The sequence below is a fragment of the Rhipicephalus microplus genome, chromosome 4 (genome assembly GCF_043290135.1).
Source record: "Rhipicephalus microplus isolate Deutch F79 chromosome 4, USDA_Rmic, whole genome shotgun sequence".
Lineage (NCBI taxonomy): Eukaryota > Metazoa > Arthropoda > Arachnida > Ixodida > Ixodidae > Rhipicephalus > Rhipicephalus microplus.
The window spans coordinates 147,234,038-147,256,159 of NC_134703.1; the positions used below are offsets into that span (position 1 = coordinate 147,234,038).

The 22,122-nt window shown below is 47.9% G+C and overlaps 1 protein-coding gene across 1 annotated transcript in view; it reads left to right on the top strand.

The window, feature by feature from the left end:
* The first annotated feature begins 16,666 nt into the window (after positions 1-16,666).
* Positions 16,667-22,122, top strand: part of LOC119172394 (dTDP-glucose 4,6-dehydratase) — a 57,358-nt gene continuing 51,902 nt past the window's right edge. Inside the window, exons 1-3 of the mRNA XM_037423467.2 lie at positions 16,667-16,856; positions 17,661-17,722; positions 19,221-19,277. Of these exons, the coding sequence (XP_037279364.2) occupies positions 16,820-16,856; positions 17,661-17,722; positions 19,221-19,277 (156 nt within the window). The 5' untranslated portion in view covers positions 16,667-16,819. The remainder of the gene's footprint in view (positions 16,857-17,660; positions 17,723-19,220; positions 19,278-22,122) is intronic.

The following is a 22,122-nucleotide window of genomic DNA, read 5'->3' on the forward strand; positions in this document are numbered from 1 at the left end:
ACACAGAGCTGCTGAGCAGGATGCATGCGCCTGTCGATTGTGATAACTGGACGGTGCGTACTGTGCCATCGCAAAGGCTTGCCGCTGTTCCGATTTCATTTGACGTAGATAGTATACTCCTACGATACATCCGTTACGTCGGGTTAGGATGTACTGAAGTTAAGCGCAATGCACTGAAGGTCACTGAAAGTTTGTATCAACCAAGGAATGGCACGAACAGACATTCGTAATTTTAATTCGAGAGCGTTAAAAAAAATCTGTGGATCTCCACGAAGTGAATAACTGCCTAGGTTGAAGTCGCCAACGAGTATAAAGGACGGGCAGATGCACGTATACGTATGGATGCACAGACGGCAGGACAGACGGATGGATGGACAGATGCACGGATGGATGCACAAATGAACGCCGTGGGTGATCATGTATTGCGCTGCCATATAATTGATTACCGGTAAGATGCAGCTGTTATATGCCTTCCTCTTGAGGAATAGTGGCAACCTACCATTCATGATTTTAGAATGCTTGCCGAATGTGCTGCTGCTGCTGCTTCTGCGGCGGCGGTGGCGGTGCTAGTGGTTGATTATACAGAAAGTCGGTTGTTTACACATAAGCTTTTTTTTTTTGCAGGCGGGCAGTTTTGGTTTGAGTTCTGTGGGGAGCGATTGAAGCTGCCAACTAGGTCGGCCCTACGGAGCTTCGCCTCTAAAGGCTGGCATCGGCAGCGTTGACCCAACGAATTCATAAAATAAATATCATGGATCCGGCAGGAATCGAACCCCACATTCTGCGTGGTAATCAAGTATTCTACCACAGAGCCACGCCAGGTCTCGGAATCGCTTCTCAGGTAGACCGTAATGTTCGTGAAACGTCAATTGTGATTGCAGTGCTGGCTATTGTCAAGGGTCGGAAGGAAGGACGCTGGAGGATACGAAAACAAACAGGTTTATGGTAATATTTACACATATTTACAGAAAAGAAGGGTTAGTGGTTTCACAAACCACGAGCGTGGTGGTTGAACCATTACATAGTTCAGAGCCACGTCCAGCACTCTGTGGCGTCGTTTAATGCACTGTCGGGCTCCTCCTCTCCGAGTGGAACACCAATCACACACACACAACAGGTGAGGGGGACGAGCATGCACGGTCCACGTGAACGTCCAATTTTGAGTTGTGAACACTGCACTGCAAGGTGGCCCCAGCAGGGCTCTTCCTCGTCGTGTGTGTTCCGTTAGTCGAGAGTTCCCACGATCCTGGCAGCATACTTCAAAGGGTCCGCCGCACAGCTCGCCCAATTAGCGGGGCGATCTGCGGTGACCGCCGCAGTCTCTTCCAGGAAGACGCCGTCCCTGTTGTCCTCTTTGTGGCGTCGCGGCGACATGACGTCTCATCCTCCGGCCAGCAGGGACAATGCCTGGCGGGCATAGGCAGTCGGCCGGTCGGCTACTTGACTGAGGATTAAAGAAGCGCCGCTCCGCCGTCAGCTCTGGCGCCGGTCACGCCAGCTTCCCCGTCGCCCGATGAGTCGCCGAGGCCATCAGTCACCGCTTCTGCTCGAAAAGACGACAAAAGGGTCCGCATTTGCAAGACGGGAACTCGCCTTTGCTTGCCGCCTGGTCTGGATAATTGCTCAAATCTTCGACAGCGTCTGTCAGACTGGGCGCCGAAGGGATTGAGAGCCTCCCCAGTGGACCGGCTTACGCACAATGGCGTCCCAGGCCAAACTTAACACTATCTAATCTTATAAACAGTACATGCATACTCTTATTATACAGCCGTCACGTCGGGTTAACGACCACTGTAGCGAAGCACCATCCGGTGAAGATCATTCATCTAGCAGTGTCCAGGGCCACCATCCTCGCGGGCTCAAGCGCTGCATATCAGCTTACTGCTTCTGATGTTGCTAATACTTATGTTGCTGCTAACATCGTTGCGCAACGCGGAAACACAATATCAGTTACACTGTCGCGGGGCGATCCTAAACTTTGCAGTTCCTCAAATAAACATTGGCGTTCTTTATCAAGCTCGCGACACTTAAGCAAGTAATGTTCTATAACACCACTTTCCTGGACCTTCAGGAAGCAGGTGTCGCAAAATCTCTTGAAGTTTTTGGATGCTACAGACCTCGCTTGTGACTGGTGACGAGTGACAATTATGTAGGGGCTGTTGCGAAAGACGGCGACGCCAACACGGTCCCGAAGGCGCCATTGCTTCGAACTCCGCAGGGAAGGTCACCAGCCGTTTGGTAGCGTAGGTTTCTCAGCTCTCGACTGCTTCTGCGCAGAGCCGATAGACGAGCGGACGAGACGACGGTGAGTTAAACAAGGTTTATGTACAGCATATATACAGAGGCGTTACAAATTCGGCACTGGGGCCGACAGAGACTCGAAGAGCCGAGCTCTCCTCTCTAACACATAGGTCTGCTCTCAAACGGGTCCGCTCTGACACCCATGTCAGCTTTCCCTGGGACCGCCGATCGCGACGCACCGCAGGGCTTCTTTTATTTGCACCGGGTCCAACCAAAATGTCCAATCAGAAGCGCCGCTGGTCGTCAGGGCAGACTCCTCCAATGGGGTCGCCGCGCAATGCGTCAGACCCCCAGACATGAAGACGCCAGTTGTTTACTCGACGGGTCGCTTGCCGAGGCTGACTCACTGCACGTGCACGCCAGAGAGGCGCCGTTGAGTTGTTGATCGCGTCAGGCGGACTGGCCTTGACACAGATTGCCTTTTTCAGAGGCACGGCCGTTCGCTGTGGACTCGCAGGCATAACAGCACCCCCGCCGCCAGACAATGCGCCGAAAAGACGAGCTGCTTCCACGGGGCTCGGATGACAGGCGGGCTCGTTCGCCAGGTCCCTCCAGGTTCGCCTCCAGGGCCATGGGGAGAATGCAGCTCCAGACTGTTCCGGGAACACATCCCATTCTTGACGACAGATCCCAGCTCCACTGGCTTGTCGCCACAACTTGCTGGCCAACTTCGCTCGTCTCTTCTGACCATCTTCGGTTTCAGCACTTGTCGATGGTTCTGCAACTTGCTAAGAACGGTTCGACAACAGACAACACACGACACAAGCAAGTGCCCTCGGTCACCCAACAGAACACCAGACAAAGTATAGTACAACATATACCTATCTACGTGTCTATCGGAATTTTGTTCCCTCTACATCAAGAGGCACATGTGGGACACAAGACTCTTAAAGTAAGAACTTGAATTTTTCACACTTACAACAACGCAACGAATTAGAATACCACATAAAGTTGGCCCCTTGAGATCACTCTGAACGAGAGCGCTCAGCCCAGGTCGTGATGAGGTCAAAATTTTGCCCCGAATCGCCAGCGAGAAACCGAAAGGTTGAGAAGGTACTAGCTAGAACGCACTGCTCAATGCACCTGCATTAGCGTTTAGCTTTCCCTTTTTTTTTTTTGATAGCGAACGTCAAAGTTGCGCTGTGGAGCAACAGGCTCCACCTCAGTAACCGGCCACTTTTAGGCGACGATACCTATGCGGCACCAAGAGCGGCTCACACTTGCGACGTTGCACAGGGGAACAACGATACGGCTTGCTACGGATTGACTCCTCACCGCTTAGCTCGATATCGTGTTCGATCACCCTCGTGTTTCCGGGGCGGTCCGAAAACACGTCTCCAAACTCGGAAACAATCCTTCTCGGGTCCTTTTTCCGGGCTTCACTTAACCTAGGCTCTAGGTTTATCTGCTCCCAGATTACTTTCGATCCCCCTTCGATTACCTCACTAGTACTCAAAACTTCCGCTCCCTCTTCCTCTGAAGCACTTAAAGGTAAATTTACGACTGCTTTCAAGTTACTGTGATAAATTTTGTTCCGCCGCCTTCCTAATTTCACTTCATAATTCGTATCGGGAAGCTTCGATATCACTTTGGCGGGCCCTTCCCAATGAATCTCAAGCTTGTTCCTTTTGGACGGCTGCAGCAGCATTACCTGATTATCAACTTCAAAAGCGCGCTTCTTCACCGATTTCTCGTAGTGCTCCTTCGACAGCACTTGTGCCGCGTTTTTGTGGCTTTCCACTAGCGCTTCAATCGAGAGATCCTCACGCTGCTCTCGAATGAGCGTCTCTCGATCAACTCTCGGCAGCTCGCTCCAACTTTCCGCTACAGGCGAGAGCGTTGCAACCCTCTCGCTCTGACTCAATGGCGCCATGTCGTCTCCCCCTACGCATACCTCGCCGGCCGCTTCCGCGACGGGCCGCTCGCGTGACCGCTCACATGACTCATGCGGAAAATTTCCTTTCTGGGGTTCCGTCGACCCGCCGACAAGGTCACTTAAGAGTTCACTGCATTGAACCAGATCAAGCTGCCGCGATAGCTTCCGCGCTTGCGATCGCGTGAGGGCCATGCACGCTAAGTTGGGGAAGAACGATTTGCCCTGCTCTTTGAGAAGCTGCTCTGAGTTGTTGGAGAAAAGATAAGGAAAACGATCATTTAGCGCGGCAGACACAGCCGCTTCGGTGCGAAGCTTACCGAACGGGCCTTCAATGACAACCGTGGCGATTGGTAAGCGAACACTCTGCTCCTCGGCGACTTGCCTGATCCACGCGCATTCTCCTGTAAAGTCATCCGGAGACACCAATGAAGGATGGACAACGTCCATGGTTGCCGCTGAGTCTCTAAGTGCTCGGCACGTTTTCTCATTCACCCTAATTTCTTGGAGATACGGCTCCAACAACCGCATGTTTTTTTCTGATTCTCGGATTGTTGCGAAGGCAAACTTTTCCTGACAGTTTCTCGCGATGTGTCCTTCCTTTTTGCAGTTGTAGCAGATTAGCGGCTTCCGTTTGTTTTCCGATTCAAATGCCTGTGTGGTAGAAACCTCACTCGATTTCTCCGCTTGTTTGCCCTTCCCCTACACTGTCCTTCGTAAGACACGGGTCCTTCTTGAAAAACGGTGCGGAGCGGGTCTCCGTTGATCAGGTTTCTTTGAACAGCCCTCTTTTCTCTCATCCTTTTCAACGCGCACTGCCCTGCTGTGCAACTTTCGGCGAGTATAATACTCCTCAGCTAACTCTGCTGCCTTGTTTAGCTGTACTTCACCGAGTCTGTCCTGCAGCCAAAGCCTGACATTATCCTCGATGCAGCGGTAGAATTGCTCCAATGCAACGCATTCCACCACTCTATCGCGGTCGTCATAAACCCCTTCGCCCTTGAACCATTCAATTAAATCGGCCTTAAGACGAAACGCGAAGTCAACGTGTGACTCGTTCACCTTTTCAGCATACCGGAACCTTTGCCTGAAAGCCTCGGGTGACAACTTATAACGTCTCAAGAGCACTTCCTTAACCTCGTCATAGCTCTCAAACGCTTCCCTCGACAAGCAAGTTATCGCGTCGGACACTTCGCCGGGAAGAAGAGCTAACAGGTTCTGCGCCCAAAGAGACCGCTCCAAAGCGTTTCGCTCACAGACGTGTTCAAACTTGACGAGATACTTCGCCATGTCCTCGCCTACTACGAACGGTGGCAGTTGGTCCCGCATTCTAAAACCGCTGACCTGAATCGTCGGAGAAGCTACGCTAGGCGCCTGCGAACACTGTAGGATTGCCAATTCTATTCGTTTCAACTCGAGGCGCTCCTGTCTCTCGGCCTCCTCGCGACGTTCGCGCCTTTCAGCTTCTTCGCGAGCTTCGCGCCTTTCAGCTTCTTCGCGAGCTTCTCGCCTTTCAGCCTCCTCGCGGCGTGCTTTGATATCCACCCAGGCCTCATCGACTTCCTCAGCCGACACTCCCTCATGCTTCATGATCTCAAGGATCGCTTGCTTTCGTTTCGCACAGCCCAATGTAATGCCGAGTTCCTCACAAATTTCGATGAGTTCCTTCACTTTAAGGTTCTCCATCGTTCACACTAGCCTCTTGCTGTTTGCCCCTGTTAAGAATCTACTTGCCGTACCCACTATAAGCCTACTAGCAAGACGCGCAAGCAATTTTTCACACTCCCGTGTTCACCCCCTCTGCATTAACTTTGGTTTCAAAGCGCTTCGACTTGGCTTGAAACGATCAAAGCTCACTTCAATGCTTCACACAGCCCTTCTCTAGACTACTATAACCTGAGCTAGAATAGTCTGGTGAACTGAGGGGAAAACATCAAGCACTCACCGCATCGATGTCGCTGACGCCGGCCGATCCCACCGCTGCCACCACTGTTGCGAAAGACGGCGACGCCAACACGGTCCCGAAGGCGCCACTGCTTCGAACTCCGCAGGGAAGGTCACCAGCCGTTTGGTAGCGTAGGTTTCTCAGCTCTCGACTGCTTCTGCGCAGAGCTGATAGACGAGCGGACGAGACGACGGTGAGTTACAAGGTTTATGTACAGCATATATACAGAGGCGTTACAAATTCGGCACTGGGGCCGACAGAGACTCGAAGAGCCGAGCTCTCCTCTCTAACACATAGGTCTGCTCTCAAACGGGTCCGCTCTGACACCCATGTCAGCTTTCCCTAGGACCGCCGATCGCGACGCGCCGCAGGGCTTCTTTTATTTGCACCGGGTCCAACCAAAATGTCCAATCAGAAGCGCCGCTGGTCGTCAGGGCAGACTCCTCCAATGGGGTCGCCGCGCAATGCGTCAGACCCCCAGACATGAAGACGCCAGTTGTTTACTCGACGGGTCGCTTGCCGAGGCTGACTCACTGCACGTGCACGCCAGAGAGGCGCCGTTGAGTTGTTGATCGCGTCAGGCGGACTGGCCTTGACACAGATTGCCTTTTTCAGAGGCACGGCCGTTCGCTGTGGACTCGCAGGCATAACAGGGCATAATGCAGTGAGATAAGGGTCCGGTACAACATTTCGTCTGGAAGAGCACAGAGAACATCGGCTCATACAGAGTTACGTCGTGCTACGTACAATTGTTAAGAGCACCCGAACTTAATTAAAAAATGTAAAAAAAAGACATAAGTTACAACAAGCAAAGAGGAAACCGGGCGGGGCAATAGCTTGCAAATTTCGCAAGGCTAGATTCGCTGGCTGCCTACAACATCCTGATCCTGATCCTAATCGTTCCGCAACAGTAAACATGTGACCATTTATGTATGTGCGTACAATATTTTCACTTATCTTTAGCGTCATTTCGTAGTGTTTCGCTCAATATAAAAATTACAACAGAGTCACCTTCCCTCCGCATGCTTCACATTACATCAATTTCCAAGGTGCGTGACATCTGCCAAATTTTTATTTTCAAGTAAAATGTTGAATAGCAGGGGTGTGCCGAAAATGGCTGCCTTAAAATTTTAACTTAATCTATTCGAACAGTGTTCGATTCGGCCCACTATCACGTTTACCTGGCATTAATATTGAAAATTAACAACCATACAAATGTTGTATCTCCTAGAACCCGTTCACGAGAAAACCCTGCTCGCCTCATGTAGCAACAGGCGTTTCTCAACTATACTCCAGAGAGAGAGGGAGAGAGAAAGGCAGGGAGGGGAACCAAGTGCTCCAAACTTTCTATGGCGTGATCGTCACCCGCGCTGACGGAAGAAGCTCGACGCATGCAGCTATGCGCAAACTTATTGCGCTAACTTATTATTGCGAGGGAACCCCTCGCTTTGTGCAAAGTTGCACAAGCCTTTGAAGTTCATTTCATCGTCCAGATAATGAGTCTGAGAGGCTCCTCTACAAGCTCGAAACGTAAAACTGCACATTGCGGGTTTCGCTAAACGATAAGCCTCTCAGTGGCTTCCGTTGCACCCGCTAACACCGATCTGCATGGTAGCTGTATACAGATCTCGTGTGCACTGTTCACGAAATGAAACTAGTTTATTTAGGACTCAGTGTTGTAAGATTATTTCCCAATCGTTCGTTTCCACCTTGTTCTCTTCGTGGCACATCGGCGCAATTTCGGCTCGTGCACTGAGGCATGAGAGCCCACACGTGCACTCTTAGTAAGTGATAACCGCAGCAACACGAAGGGTTTATCTCGAGCCCATATCACTTGTGACATTTAATCGTGATTGCGGGGGTTAGACGTGCCAAAATCTAGACATAATCGTTATGAGACACTATGTAGTGGAAGACTCTGGAAATAACGACCTTTTGGTGTTCTTTAAGCGATTTCTGACACAATTTTGAGTTGCCCGGCATTTTTCATTTTCATGGCGGGCACTAAATGCTCTCCACACACCGGCACCAGACGACACGTATAAAATATCTTTGATTTTAAAGTTTTTGTCACCAAGCACCTGCATACCAGCACCACCGCCATGGACATTATCACGACAAGTGATCACAGTTCACTGCGTTTGCGAAATTTGCGTCCAGCCTAAATCGCAGAAATCGCTGTCAGGGTCTCTGGAAGACAATTCACTCGTCGTTTTTTTTTACGTCTATTGCATGATTCTGACAGCAAACTGACTGCTGTCGCTAGTATGTTGTGAGTTGCAGTCTTCCCGTGACGCCAGACTTGTGATGACACGTCACTGCGAAGCTGCAGCTTCTGGATAACGCGACCTAAATTGCAGTTTTAACGTAGTGGTAGTGAAGATGTAATGCCTTCCCACGCACTACAACACTCTCTTGAGAATTCTCGACACCTGTATCCTTAGTTTGAGCAACAACTGGGAAATATTCAAAATCCATGCTACTACTTATTTAACGGTATAGCTGACATAGCACTGTACTCTGGCCTCTAGCTTATTACTTCCATCGAAATGCGACCGCCACTGCCAGGATTCAATTTGTGACTTTTGGGTCATCCACCGAAACTTGTGAGTTTTGATTTCCATTTTCATTTCATGAACCGTGAACAGTCAATTAAGTATGAAACTGAACGCTTGAACATTTAAATTTGCCTACCGTCCTTGTAAGACATGGCCAATTACACGTCACAGTCGACACATTGGTACAAAATTACATGTATAGTATGCACTTCTCTCTTCATTAATAGCAGGGGCCTCATTCCGGCAGACTTGATGCCTTCAGTTAGCATGCATGCGAGGGATTATTGGTCAGCTGCCAGCTCGTAATAAGATCACGTGCTACGTGACGCCAACAGGCAAAGCAAGAGTATTCCATAATCACCGTAATGCTTGCTGGCAGCGCTCACTGACACTCCCACTTTTCAGCGCACTATATATACCCTACAAAGTGGACGAGGGGAACCTACCGCCGCCGTATCTCAGTTGGTAGAACATCGGACGCGCTATTCGAAGGTCGGCCCCCCACGGCAGTAATTTTCTTTTCGTCCACTTTATTTTCGTTTCATTCTTTGCCCCGCCGCGGAGGTCTGGTGACTAAGGTACTTGGCTGCTGACCCGCAGGTCGCGGGATCGAATCCCGGCTGCGTCGGCTGCATTTTCGATGGAGGCCAGTTCTCAATAATATTCTGCCTAACAAAGGAAACGAGCCCTTGAATTCACGCTCGCTTCCTTTATAATCCTTAAAACACTCAAAAACGTATCTGAATAATTGTGTAGCAATATGCTGTTGGGTTTACAATAATTATTGAACGAATATCTCCTACGTGAAGTTGTGTTTGGACAGTGCATGTGTAAAAGAGACGGAGGAGGCAAGTAAGTACACAAACTGTGCTTCCTGTTTAGAGAAATTCAATTTCTCGACAAAATCGCAAGCGGCTTTTTTTTTTTCTTTTGGCTCAAATATTGTGCATCCACGCGCTGTGGTGAAAAAAAATTGAGACCGTTTCGAACACAGTATTACAACAGCTACAGTGACCTCCTTGTCGGGAGCACTATATACTCTCGAGACAAACCTGCTTGCATATTCATGTCAAATGTGTTATAGTATGAGTCACGCGTTTTGTATTTTTTTATGGGTTCATCAAAAATATGGCGTGCATCTCTCCATTTTCTCTCGGCCACCTCGACAGCGACTGCGACCTAATCCACCTCGCTAAGCTCCGCGCGAGGTGGATATTTTCATCAGTATAGGTAAGAGAAAGGAGCAGAGCCGAAGCAGTTTTTATTTTCATTGAACTACAATAACATACCTTCATGGGAAAAAAAAGCGGACAAAACCAATACTAAACACGTCATCGTCATGCTTGTGTTGTTGTTGTTGTTGTTGTTGTTGTTGTTGTTGTTGTTGTTGTTGTTGTTGTTGTTGTTGTTGTGTCGACATGTTGCGCGTGGTTGAATTGTTGATGGATGAACTTTATTAGGTCCTTCGGAACGCATTTATAAATGCGTTCCGAAGGACCTAATAAAGTTCTATAGGACCTAATGAAGTTTACTATAGGCCCGCAACGGGCCTATAGGCCCGTTGCGGGCCGCTTCCCCGTCGGAACAGAAAGACCAAGTCTCTCTGCTGCGTCGTGGGCCCGTTGGACTGCACATATCAAAAGGAAATTGAGGATATTATTTGGCGTAGCTTTTTTTGTGTGTGGGCTCAATCGCTCAACCATCTCATGTAATAGCCCTCACTGTGCTTACACGTACATTTTTGTTAAAAACATTGTACTTACGAAGAACAAACACATTAAATATACAAGCTGATAATGTAGGGGTACGTACGTTACACCCTGAGCGCAAAGTAACAAAAACGCCGACCAAGGTGATATACACAAAAGTTAAAAAGACCTTTCGGCGGCCCCGCCGCGGTGGTCTAGTGGCTAAGGTACTCGGCTGCTGACCCGCAGGGCGCGGGTTCGAATCCCGGCTGCGGCGGCTGCATTTCCGATGGAGGCGTAAATGTTGTAGGCCCGTGTGCTCAGATTTGGGTGCACGTTAAAGAACCCCAGGTGGTCTAAATTTCCGGAGCCCTCTACTACGGCGTCTCTCATAATCATATAGTGGTTTTGGGACGTTAAACCCCACATATCATCAACCTTTCGGCTCCCCACACGGGAGCCTTGTTCACAGTTGTTACATTGCACTATGCTTTTCCCCGACCAGACGGGGTTCCGGCGGACTCTTGACTACACACCCTGAACCTTTCACTCTAAGAGGTACCGTGCCATCGAAGGAAAGCCCTCCGAGCTACTATGATTTAGTTTTTGCTTAAAACCAGTAACCTTGGTGGATATTTATCGGCTCGTAACATATTATAGTAGAATTTAGCGCAAGAAAGACAGGTACGAAGAAAAAAATCACACGAACACACCACGCTGTGTTCGTTTTCTTTGTCCCTGCTTTCTGTACTAAGTGCTACTATGATGCTGAACCAACGCGCCCAACAAGCCCCTCTTCATAACTCATTGTGGTGTACAGGTCTATGGCACCCACAGATGGCAATGTATTTCAATTTTATCGATTAGAAGCTACGAGAGACCCAACAGACGCCTACAACGATTATGGCGTCACTGTGTTTAGTGCGGGAATCTCAATGTGGCGTCGCCATCTGCACTTTTTTTTTTTTCACGCGTTCTCTCGCTTACTTAGCGTCATGTCACAGTAAGAGTGGTGTTTTCGAAATTGCTAAATTGTGCTTCACTAATACAGGAAAAATCATTTTGTTCTTAAGTGTCGCTTTAAAGCCCAATCGCGGTGAGCCTCTTGGTGACCATTTCAACAATTTCTACAGAGACCGTGCAGTGCAGATTCGGCGACGACCTTCTTTCTAGCCTGTCTCACAAATGAAATATCCCTATTTAGCACTTCACAACTGCACGAGGCTGCATGACGTGACCACCGCAGCTGTGAATCGACTCTACGACCAACTTTATCGGGAGTTGAGTGCTGCATCAAATGTTTCACCACGTCCGGAGCATGTAACATCTACCCCTTTGTGTTGTATCTTCACAGACACGTGGAATGGGTGCTCCTGCAGCGATTGTCACGCGCACTTCTTTCTTGATTGAGGAGGAATAGAAAGAAGTACATGTGTCATAATTGGATTCTGCTTCGTTTAATTATCGTTTCATTCTGTCCTTTTCATTATTTCCCTCAACGCGAAGATGAAAGCGATGGGCCTCCAGACAACACATCCGCTTCCTGCATTCGTTAAACATTATCTGCCACTCTCTCAAATAAAGGTTAACTCGCACAGCTGCACAGGGTGCGTCTCTGCTGGCAACGAGGTCACGTACCAATCAACCGAAAGCGTGTATAGGGGTCTAAAAATGCGGAAGAGAACTTTAACAAGAAAAGGACGGGACGGAAACAGGCACAGCGAACGACGATCGATACAGCGTCCATTACGATAAGGCCCCTTTTCTTTCCATTTTGTTATTTCGGTGCTGTGAAACGCAGGGTTAAAACCGTAAAACGCAGGCCGACAATACAACACGTACGTAGCAACAGTCCAAAGCACGTCCCCTGGTGTCAGAAATGGTGAGCCGACTGCGGCAGTGACGCATTTTATAACCACACCTTACATAACATCCGCGGCCACACCCTAGACGGGGTAACGGTAAGAGCGGGGACATAATTTGAACCGAGGCATATTACTCGGGATTAGGTACGTCTCCCGTAACGTATAGCCTCAAAAAAAAAAATTATAGGCTCCAACACCAATGGTTCAGTAGTACGAAATATCACGCTTGCATATAATATTACAGTCACTATCACAAGTGGAGTATTACGAACTATAATTACAGTTAGGTGCAGGTTAGGTACACTTTCTCAATCTTCACGACGGTAGTACTGTCAACAACTTATGCGCAGGGAATATTACTACCATACGGGAGAGAGAGAAAAACAACAGGGAGATGTGGAAGTCAATATTACAACAAACTCAATTCTCAGGTAATTAAGAAACTGTTAATTTATTTGTAATGAACTACTTTTTCGAAGATTCGGCTGTGTAAACGTCAGACGGAGCTTTCGTGATGATCGAACCTTATCATACTGGTTTTCCCTTCTCACAATGGTCACATATTACCACGTTTATCAGAAGTTAGCCTTACCTGAAATATTTATGTACTGCGATGCACGTACTTAAAAGAAAATATGAGTAAGTTAAGTACCAACAGGGAGTATGAGCAAGCACCGAACCTGCAATCTTCGAAGGTTGCAGGTTCGGTTCCTGGCGGCGGCAAGTTATCTTTTTGTCCACTTTACTTCACATTTACATAACAACTACTAACTTCCCTATACTTTCCTTGCCGTAATTTTCTGTTAGTTCCGATTACCATCGTGTCTAACAAAGAAAAAAACAGCCATTAAAAGTTTCCTTTCTTTTTTTAGCAGCGTAGTATTAGGTATTGCTTTAAAACAGACAGTTGACATATATTCTTCATTCTTAAGTATTTTCAAAGGCACAAGGTTAAAGGTGTAAGTACGTCCGTATACGAGGTTCACTACAAGGAAAGTTTTCGGAGAGACTGTGTCACAAACGTGCGCTCAGGAAAGTGCGCACCTCCGGCTACGTAAAACCAGGCGCCAAGCAAACGCGACAGAAGCCGGAGTAAAGAAGACACAAGCATCAAAAGACGCCGCGCGCTCCTCTTCTCCCCCTCGAAAACGCCGCCGCCACGCTGACCAACTTCCTCGCATCTATTGCCGAGCGATCTCTATAGAAATATTGAGAAGAAAGGGGTGAGGTACTTCTTAGTCGCGTCACAGGTCGCGGAGTTTTCGAGGAAGGTCCCGCCCCTTCAAGAGCTTTGGCTGTGCAGTGCGTCGACGAAGCTTCGAGAGCCCAGTGCGAAGTTACATAATCGAGCAGCGAATGGTGGCGAGCAGGAGACGAAGAATGAATGAACGAATGAGCTTTATTTGAAATCCGGAAGTTTCCTTCGGGCGAGGCGGGGGAAGAGGGGATTAAACCCTGTCCCTTCCCACGCTCCATCTATGATGATGACGGTGCCTCGGCCCGGCCGGATGACCGCTCGAAGTCGTTAGACCCGGGCGGCATCTTCGGCTTGCCGGACGGCCCAAAGCTGGTCGGCCAGAAAGCCCCTAGAATTTCACTCGTCGCTGGGGGGTTCCGCCTCCTAGCGGCAGCGGAGCTGACGCAGCCGATCCGCAGCAGTGATCCCAGCCGTGGCAGCGGCCGGCCCCTGCTCTCGAGCGGTGGCGCAGCAGCAGAAATTCGCCCCGGAGTTCGTCTCTGCCTTACATTCGTCGCGAAGTGAGCGGAGATGAAGAGAGTTTTTCGCCAGTGTGCGAAGGCTTGTCTTACAAGCAGGGAATGAGTATGTGTTTACCGCCCGTGGGCGAAGACGTGTTGAGCAGTAGCAGCGCGTGAGTGGCGGACGTGCTATACCAGCGAATAAGTTTTGTTACTGAAGTGCGGTCAATTGACGACCCGAGAGTTTTCTCGAGGAGAAACCTCGACGTAGCGGGACGACGACCGGCGCTGGACTTTGAGTGTTTCGTAGGAGCATTCAAGCTTTGTTCCGAGAACTTTGGACTGAATAAGTTTGACGGACATTCTAGCTCATAAGTGTGCTTGGTTAGTTAATGCGTGAGATTGTATTCTAGCGCGTGTTATTGTTTGCGCCCGTTGTCTTGAATGTATCCGAGTGTCGTGTGATTGGTGTCGTATAGTATTCGATAATTGCCGAGTGGGCTTGTTTGTTTGTTGTTTGTTCTGCCTTATCTGATAATATATTTTTGTTTTGTTATCGACTCTCAGCTCTGCCTCATCCTTTGGACCAAAGCCGGCGTTCGCTTTCTGGTTCATCCTGGGAATCCCAGGCTTGCATCCGTATTACCCACTCTTGCAAGTCTTCATTTTTTACAGTCCTGACACTCAATACGTGGCCGCCTGCAATGGAAATGAAGACAACTTTCCCGATATCATTTTTTTTTTGTCAAGTTAAAGCTTGTTTAAACAAGCTTCACGTAATGTCTTCTCACGCAACAAGCTTCCGCCGGTACTACAAAGGTTTAACACTTCATTGCAAAGCGAAGAGAAGCGTGGTTGTAGCGTTGACAACGTAGTCGCAATTTTTTTAAAGGCGAAAGCCTTATAGATGCCTCATCAAACGGCACATTTGGCCGTCGGCGGCTACTGTCCAGCGGTGTCGGGGACGAATGCCGCAGAAATTAATCATCACGCAATCACTCGTGACGTCATCGTGACATCACAAGTTCGGGTGTGACGCCAGAATTTTGACGCGACCTCGAAGGAGGGTGCTCCTACGCTTCATGATGCTCCAGTAGGTCCACCAACATTACGCCTGCATATTGTCTTTTTCCAAACAAGTTTCAAGACCTGGTATGCCTCGGAGGTGAATACCTGATTGTTACGCAGGACAGTTGGCTTCGATTCCTGCTGAGACTATCTATCTATCTATCTATCTATCTATCTATCTATCTATCTATCTATCTATCTATCTATCTATCTATCTATCTATCTATCTATCTATCTATCTATCTATCTATCTATCTATCTATCTATCTATCTATCTATCTATCTATCTATCTATCTATCTATCTATCTATCTATCTATCTATCTATCTATCTGCCTGCCTGCCTGCCTGCCTGCCTGCCTGCCTGCCTGCCTGCCTGCCTGCCTGCCTGCCTGCCTGCCTGCCTGCCTGCCTGAGTGTTGGGAGAGTAAGACAGTTTGACAATTGGGACTGTCTGGTCACGACAGGAATAACATTACTATCCCGTCACGTATGTCCACGAGCACAAGCAGAAATATTTTCTCCTTGCCTGCACGACAAAGAGAGGGGAAAAAATGAGAATCTGGTGAGAGTAATGCGAGCAATTTAGCCCCTTTTGTATTTTGAACCATGAACTTCGTGACGAGTTCCGCTAGAGCATCGTCACCAAAGTCCAAAGTTAATCTTGGATACTATGCTTCAAATGTGCTGCTATTGCAGCACGACACGGTGTCCGCATATATGACGTCACCGCGCTTGCTCAGTGTAACAACGTCTCAAGCACTGCGGCCACGGACTATTGCAAAAAAAAAGAAAGCGTTTATTTTTCAGCACTCCCGCATCAATTCAGCAAGGAACAACGTGTGATTACACACTCTACAGTCTTTCTTTTTAAAACTACTATTCTGGCTCTCCTTCATACGTAGTTATATGTATAAAAATATAGTAAATACGCTTTGTTGTTGAGCATTCACAAGACTGCTCTTTCGACTTTCTAATGTACCTATCACATCTGACGCATCTCTGCAGCCCGAATTTCTCTGCACGCCACTACTAGACTTTGCCTCCTGCAAAAACAAAACAATGAAGTCGTAATTATATTGTAATCTAAATTGAAACGGGTTGCCAAGCACGTGTGATCACAATTATTTAAACGTTTTAATTTACATGGCGCAGCCCTGGCCTTGGCAGCTACCAGCTCAAGAGGTCTGCTCCTTACCTCAAGGCTTTAAATGCGCAACACGAAATCCGCGCGCTATTTCACAACACAAGTGTGGCAGCTTGGGCTAGTTGGTATGACATGACGATAGTTATAGCGCAAGAACACAACGACGACGCCTTCTTGTCCCTGCGTCGTCGTTCTGTTCTCGCGCTATAACTATCGTCATGACAACACAAGGCAGCATAGTATTAAGACGTTCAAGTTTCGCGCGCTAAATACTTTTGTTTGAAGCGTCGTCTGACGGCACTGTAAAAAACAATCCTATTATTGTAATTGTGCGGTAATTTTTCTAGTAAAACAATGTACCAATAAAAATAAAAACATTGTTTTTATTTGCTGTAACTAGTGTTTACCTAAAAATGTAATGCAGCTTGAAACGTTATTGTTTGACTGATGTTGATGATAGTGAATTTGTAATGAAGCTGGCGTCATCTGGCGCTGATTCATCCAGCTATTTTTGCGCATCGCCGCTACACTCGCGAAGTCGCCTCCTGTTCCGGTCGCCGCCCACGTGTTCCCGGTTCCCGTTCCTTGCGGGGCTGCACCGCGGCGGCATCGGAAACTGCGCGCAGAGAACGTCGATCGCTATCAACCCCTGCCGGTGTCGTCAAGGCCACCGAAACATGGGCGACCAAAAGCACCGATTTCTCATACTCGGAGGTGGGTACACCGCAGCTGCGCTTGACCGCCGACAGAGCCGCCCCCGTGATTGTTCGTTCACCTTCGAAGAGCGCGTTCTTTGAGCGGTGTGTCATTTCCGCTGTCAAGCGACCGGTGACAGCTCCTTGGGGCAAGTCTCCGGCGGTGCACGCTTGTCTTGCCGCTCACGAAAACCGTCGACGCCCAGCGTGGACATCTGAGCGCCTAACCAATTTTTCCACGCGAGAAAAGTTTTATTTGCGAGTTTTCCTTGTTTACGAGAACGGAAGCGCATCGTCGACCGTCGATTTTCGGCTGTTTAGTCGCACGAAGACGCTACATAATAAGATTAATAAAAAAATGTGTCGGGTCGCCATAATCATGAGCTATTTGTCATGTGTAATATTACCAGATAAGTGAAGTCAACGGCATTGCGACATTTTATAACGTTTCATAGCGGACGTTGGTGCCTTGTCAAGAGCTCGTTGAAGTCGCTAGAAGCAGCTTTGAAGGCCGCCTTTCACAGTTCTACATATCACAACGCCCTCCTCTCTAATCCTCCTTCCTGTCGCAGTGAGGTTAACGTCTTGGCAAGCAACCCAACTTTTGTACTTCATTTTACAAAGCCTTTGGGGTGCAGGAGGGAATTATGAAGGATGTTTTGTAATTTAGCAAAAAAAAAAAAAAAAGCCTCTTACCGAGTGCCTTTACTCACTCTTGTCGGTGCTTTTCAGCTCTGCACCATAGCCATTGCTTCGAACACTGTGTGAACTGAAATGAATATATCAATAAAGTGACTGCTCACGTGCCCCGCTTCCTGTGCAGGCACTGGTTTTGTAGGACGACACCTCGTCGATCATTTACTCAAGAGCGATGTTGCCTCTAAGGTATGTAAGGATTTGAAATTCCCCAGACTCTTCTAGCACAATACATCGCTGCTATGCATTGTGTTGCAATTCACAAGTAACTATTCTTGGTTAGCAAATTAGTATTATGCAACTGAAGCAGCAAGATCAACCTAAATGAAGTAGTGGTCGATCATTATTTTGCTTGACAAATTAAGTGCCATCGTGACAGCATTATAATACCATTCTGGAGTCATGTGGTCTAAGTGTTTCGTTATTGACACTTCCTTTTACAAGAAGTTAATTGCTTGTGAAAGATGGCTACAACTGGTCATTCAGTTCATTCTCATAAAGAGAATAAAATGTGGGAAAATGTGAAAATTAGCACTGGTTTGTTTAAGTACTCACTTCAGTGCATTGTGTGTGAAAATGTGTAGTAGTGCAGTATGCTTGCTGGGCATGAGGTTAGAACTTCAGTGCCTGGCTGCATTATGAAAGGGACAGAGTGCAGAAACACACTCTGTTTTTGGATGGCATGTTAATTAAACCCAAATGATCAGAAATAACTAAGGAGCGCTCCACTGAGCCCACAAAAAGCACTCTGCCTTTTAAGACATTAAATCCCTGGTTTTAATTTTCATATTCTGCAGTGCAGCGTGAGAACATCTTATTCTTGCTATACTGGCATTACCTTGTCCTTGTGTATTAGCTTAATGGCCAAAGTGCAACCCTACCAAGCTTGAGAACCCTGTTTTTTTTTTTTTTTCACCACGGTGGTTGCATTTCGATCGGGCAAAATTCAAAAACACCCCTGTGCTTAGATAAACGCCTGGTGTACATTACACAGCCCCAGGTGGTCAAAATTGGCCTGTAATTCCTTACTGCTGCTTTTTTCTGGAACGTGTTTTTGTTTTCACTCGTAAAACCGAGAATGACATTTATTGAACTTGCATCGTAACAGAATAGCGCAAAAATTAAGTGCAGAACTGTTAGTTTGTGCAAAGGCATTCTTTGTTTGTCTTTGATAAACATGCCTTGAAAAGAGGCCATGGCCATTCTTCTTGCACATTGCACAAAGAGCTCTTTGCAAGGCAGTTAGCTTGTACCCATAGGCACACTTAAATTTATGCACATTCAGGCATTCGTGAAATTCAACATTTGTGACAAAAGGCACAGATTATAGCTCTATGCACTTCTTGCACTTGTAATTGTAAAAAACTGAAGAAATCCTCGTGTGTACAGCAACAATTGCAATTTTCTTGGCAGGGCAGCCCAATGAGTCTAGTGTCCCATTGATAAAACTGAGGCTGCAGGATCGTTAGTGCATCCATCTTCTTTGAAATGCAAGAACATTTGTGTACTGTGCTTTCAATGTTTGCTGAAAAAGAAGTTGATGTCACCAAAAGAACTCTTCCGATTGCTTCTAAAGTGTCCATTGTTCTTGCTCAGCTTCGGAATTCTTGTTCAACTAACCAATTGAACTGGTTTTCCTTTTCCGGTTTTTTTTTTTTTTTTTTGCTTTCGCATCAAATTTTTTCAGATCAGAGTTGTGGACAAGGTTCCTCCACAAATGGCTTGGCTGAACACTGCTCATAAGGTAAGCTTGAATATTTAGTTTTTTTTTTCTTACCTCATGACAATTCATTCCTTCCTACTTCAGTGAGAAGGCTTTCCAGTGGCTGGTTTGCGGTATAATTTGTGAAAGCTGCCAAAAGTGCTTGTCACCTACAGTGCATGTGTGCAGCTTGACCTTTTCAGGCAGGACCTAAGAAGAATTGGGTTTAAATGCGGCAAATTTACTCATCACTATTCCATGTCGCAAACTAGGGCAACTGTTTGGAAAGTAGCATGAGGTCGGTCGTCGTCGCACTTAAGCTTCTGGTGACCTTGGTCCTCGCTCATAAAGGAACGGGCCAACAGCCGACAATCTTCTGTGTATCTGGCAATGTCGGAAATTGGACTGTACTCGCAAGTGTCAGGTGTGTAAGGAAGCATGGTGTATAGCATACATGATGGCTCGCGTCTGTATATAAGAAAGAACGGCGAGAATCTTGTGGTCGCTTGCGTTGCAGTGTTCTACGCATACGTGGCGAAAGGAAGGATGGCGTCCCAGTTTGCCTGGTCGGATGCGGTTTACATTGTCAGCATATCACTGAGAGTGCAGTTAAATCGTTTGGTTAGGCCATTTGTTTGCGGATGATATGCAGTTGTCTTGCAGTGAACAATGTTACACTGAAAGAGCAATGCTTCAACGGCTTCAGATAGAAAAACCTGTCCTGTGTCGCTCAGAAGTTTGCGGCGTGCTCCGTGGCGTAGGACGAAGTTGCGTAGAATGAAAAACGCAACTTCTCTGGCTGTTTCTATGGGTAATGCTGCTGTTTCTGCATAACGCGTAAGGTCGTCTACACCGATGATGGCAACTTCTCTGGCTGTTTCTATGGGTAATGCTGCTGTTTCTGCATAACGCGTAATGTAGTCTACGCCGACGATGATCCATCTATTCCCAGAAGTGGTCGAAGAAAGCGGGCCGTACAAATCAATGCCGATGGGGTCTAACAAACGGGCCAGACACGCGAGAGGTTAAAGTGTACTGGCCGCTCGTTGAGGGGGAACCTTTCGTTGCTGACATCAGTATAAGCGCTAATATATTCACACACAAATTGATACATTCCGTGCAAATGGTACCCCTGATGCAATCAGGTGTAGGGCTTCGGAACGCCAACAAGGGCTCTTTGCAGAACAGTGTGAAAAGCAGCACACATCTGCGTGCGCATGTGGTAAGGTATCATTTGCAGCCATTTCCGGTCATCAGATGCATTATTTCACTGATAGAGGAGATTATCTCGAGTGATGAAATGGGGCGCTTGATGACGTAGAGCTCTGGAAGAAGGAGAAGCTGATGGATTCGCCAAAAAGTCGAGCAGGTGGCAAATCCACGTATCCTTGCGTTGCTTCACTGGCATGTCGGTGATGTCGACTGGCAAGAAGGAAACGGACGGTGAAGCCATGGTGGATGCTAGAGGTGAACGGGAAATAGCATCCGCGTCAGAGTGCTTGCGGCCTGATCATTACACAACACGAATGCGTACTCTTGCAGCCTGAGCGCTCAGCGACTGAGTAGTCCTGACAGATCTTTCAGCGACGAGAACCAACGCAGAGCGTGGTGATCCATGACAACGCCGAAAGGGCGGCTATAAAGGTACGTTCGGAACTTAGCCAAAGCCCCAATAATGACGAGGCATTCGTTTTCCTTTACAGAATAATTGCACTCTGCTTTCTTCAGAGTTTGACTTGCGTAAGCGACTCAATAGGGTCATTGGTTTAACAGAGCGTGGGAACCGGTGTCGACGTGGTGAGTGACGCTCTTCATGCGGCCCAAGGTTGTCTGGGCGCAATCGGAAGATGAGCGGAAGTCGTGCAGAAGAGCGAGAAGTTTGCTGCAATACGATAGTGGTAGATCGTCGGCAATCGAAAAACGAAACTTATATAGGGCTAAAGACTTCGGAACAGGTGGCGTCATGGCGTTTAGCTGAAGGTACTGTTCGTCCTCGGCGATGTCCAGAGAACTCAAGATGTCGGCGCCTTGTATACACCCAACAGGTTCCCCTCAAAGCAATGTCACGGCAGACGTGAGTTGGTTGGCAACGAGCATCATTGTCGCACCAGATGTAACTGAGAGTGCTGCGAAGGGCAGTCATAAGCTGCGGCGACGGAGGAAGACTTCCGACGAAGCGAAGAGTGCTGTCCGTCCGGCGCAGTCAGACACGTTAGGGTGACAAGGGTCCATGTGTGGGGGGAATATCTGTGTTCTTCGTGATAAGTTTGTGAGGTAGAGTATCCTCTGAAGGAGACGTCTGAAAGGGCATAGGAGCAACTTCTGCATGAGAGAAGTCTGTGATGGCGCTATGGCTTAAGAGGAAGTCTCACCCGAGAATAATGTCAGGGGAGCAGGACAGTAGGACGAAAAACTCGATCACGTAGAGTGTGTCTTGAATCGTAATCCCCGTCGTGCTCACAGCTAACGAGGCCTATGGACGGTCGCCAGTGGGAGCAAACGCATGTCACATCAACTCCGTCAATTTGTGAATGTTTCCGGAGGTTTTTCAAACTCTACCCTTAAAAGTGGCACATTATCGGACAGATCAAGTCATCGCGAACCCATTGATACCAGCTTTTTGGGTGAGCGTAAGCTTTACGAACTTTAAGGCTCATAAACTGCAAGAACTATACAAGTGAGCGTCTAGGCCTCATGGTGGTTGGGCCTGGCCCATACCGCGTCGAACTCAGATTGAAAAAACAGCCGAGATGAATGTAGACGAGGCAGGGACAGGGGAAGCCATGGACCACAGAACTGAACAAACAAGAAGCGTTTCCACGAGTGAAGACGAAGATGTTGACAGCGTTGCAGATGGCTGGATTGAAGTTACACGAAAAAAAGAAGA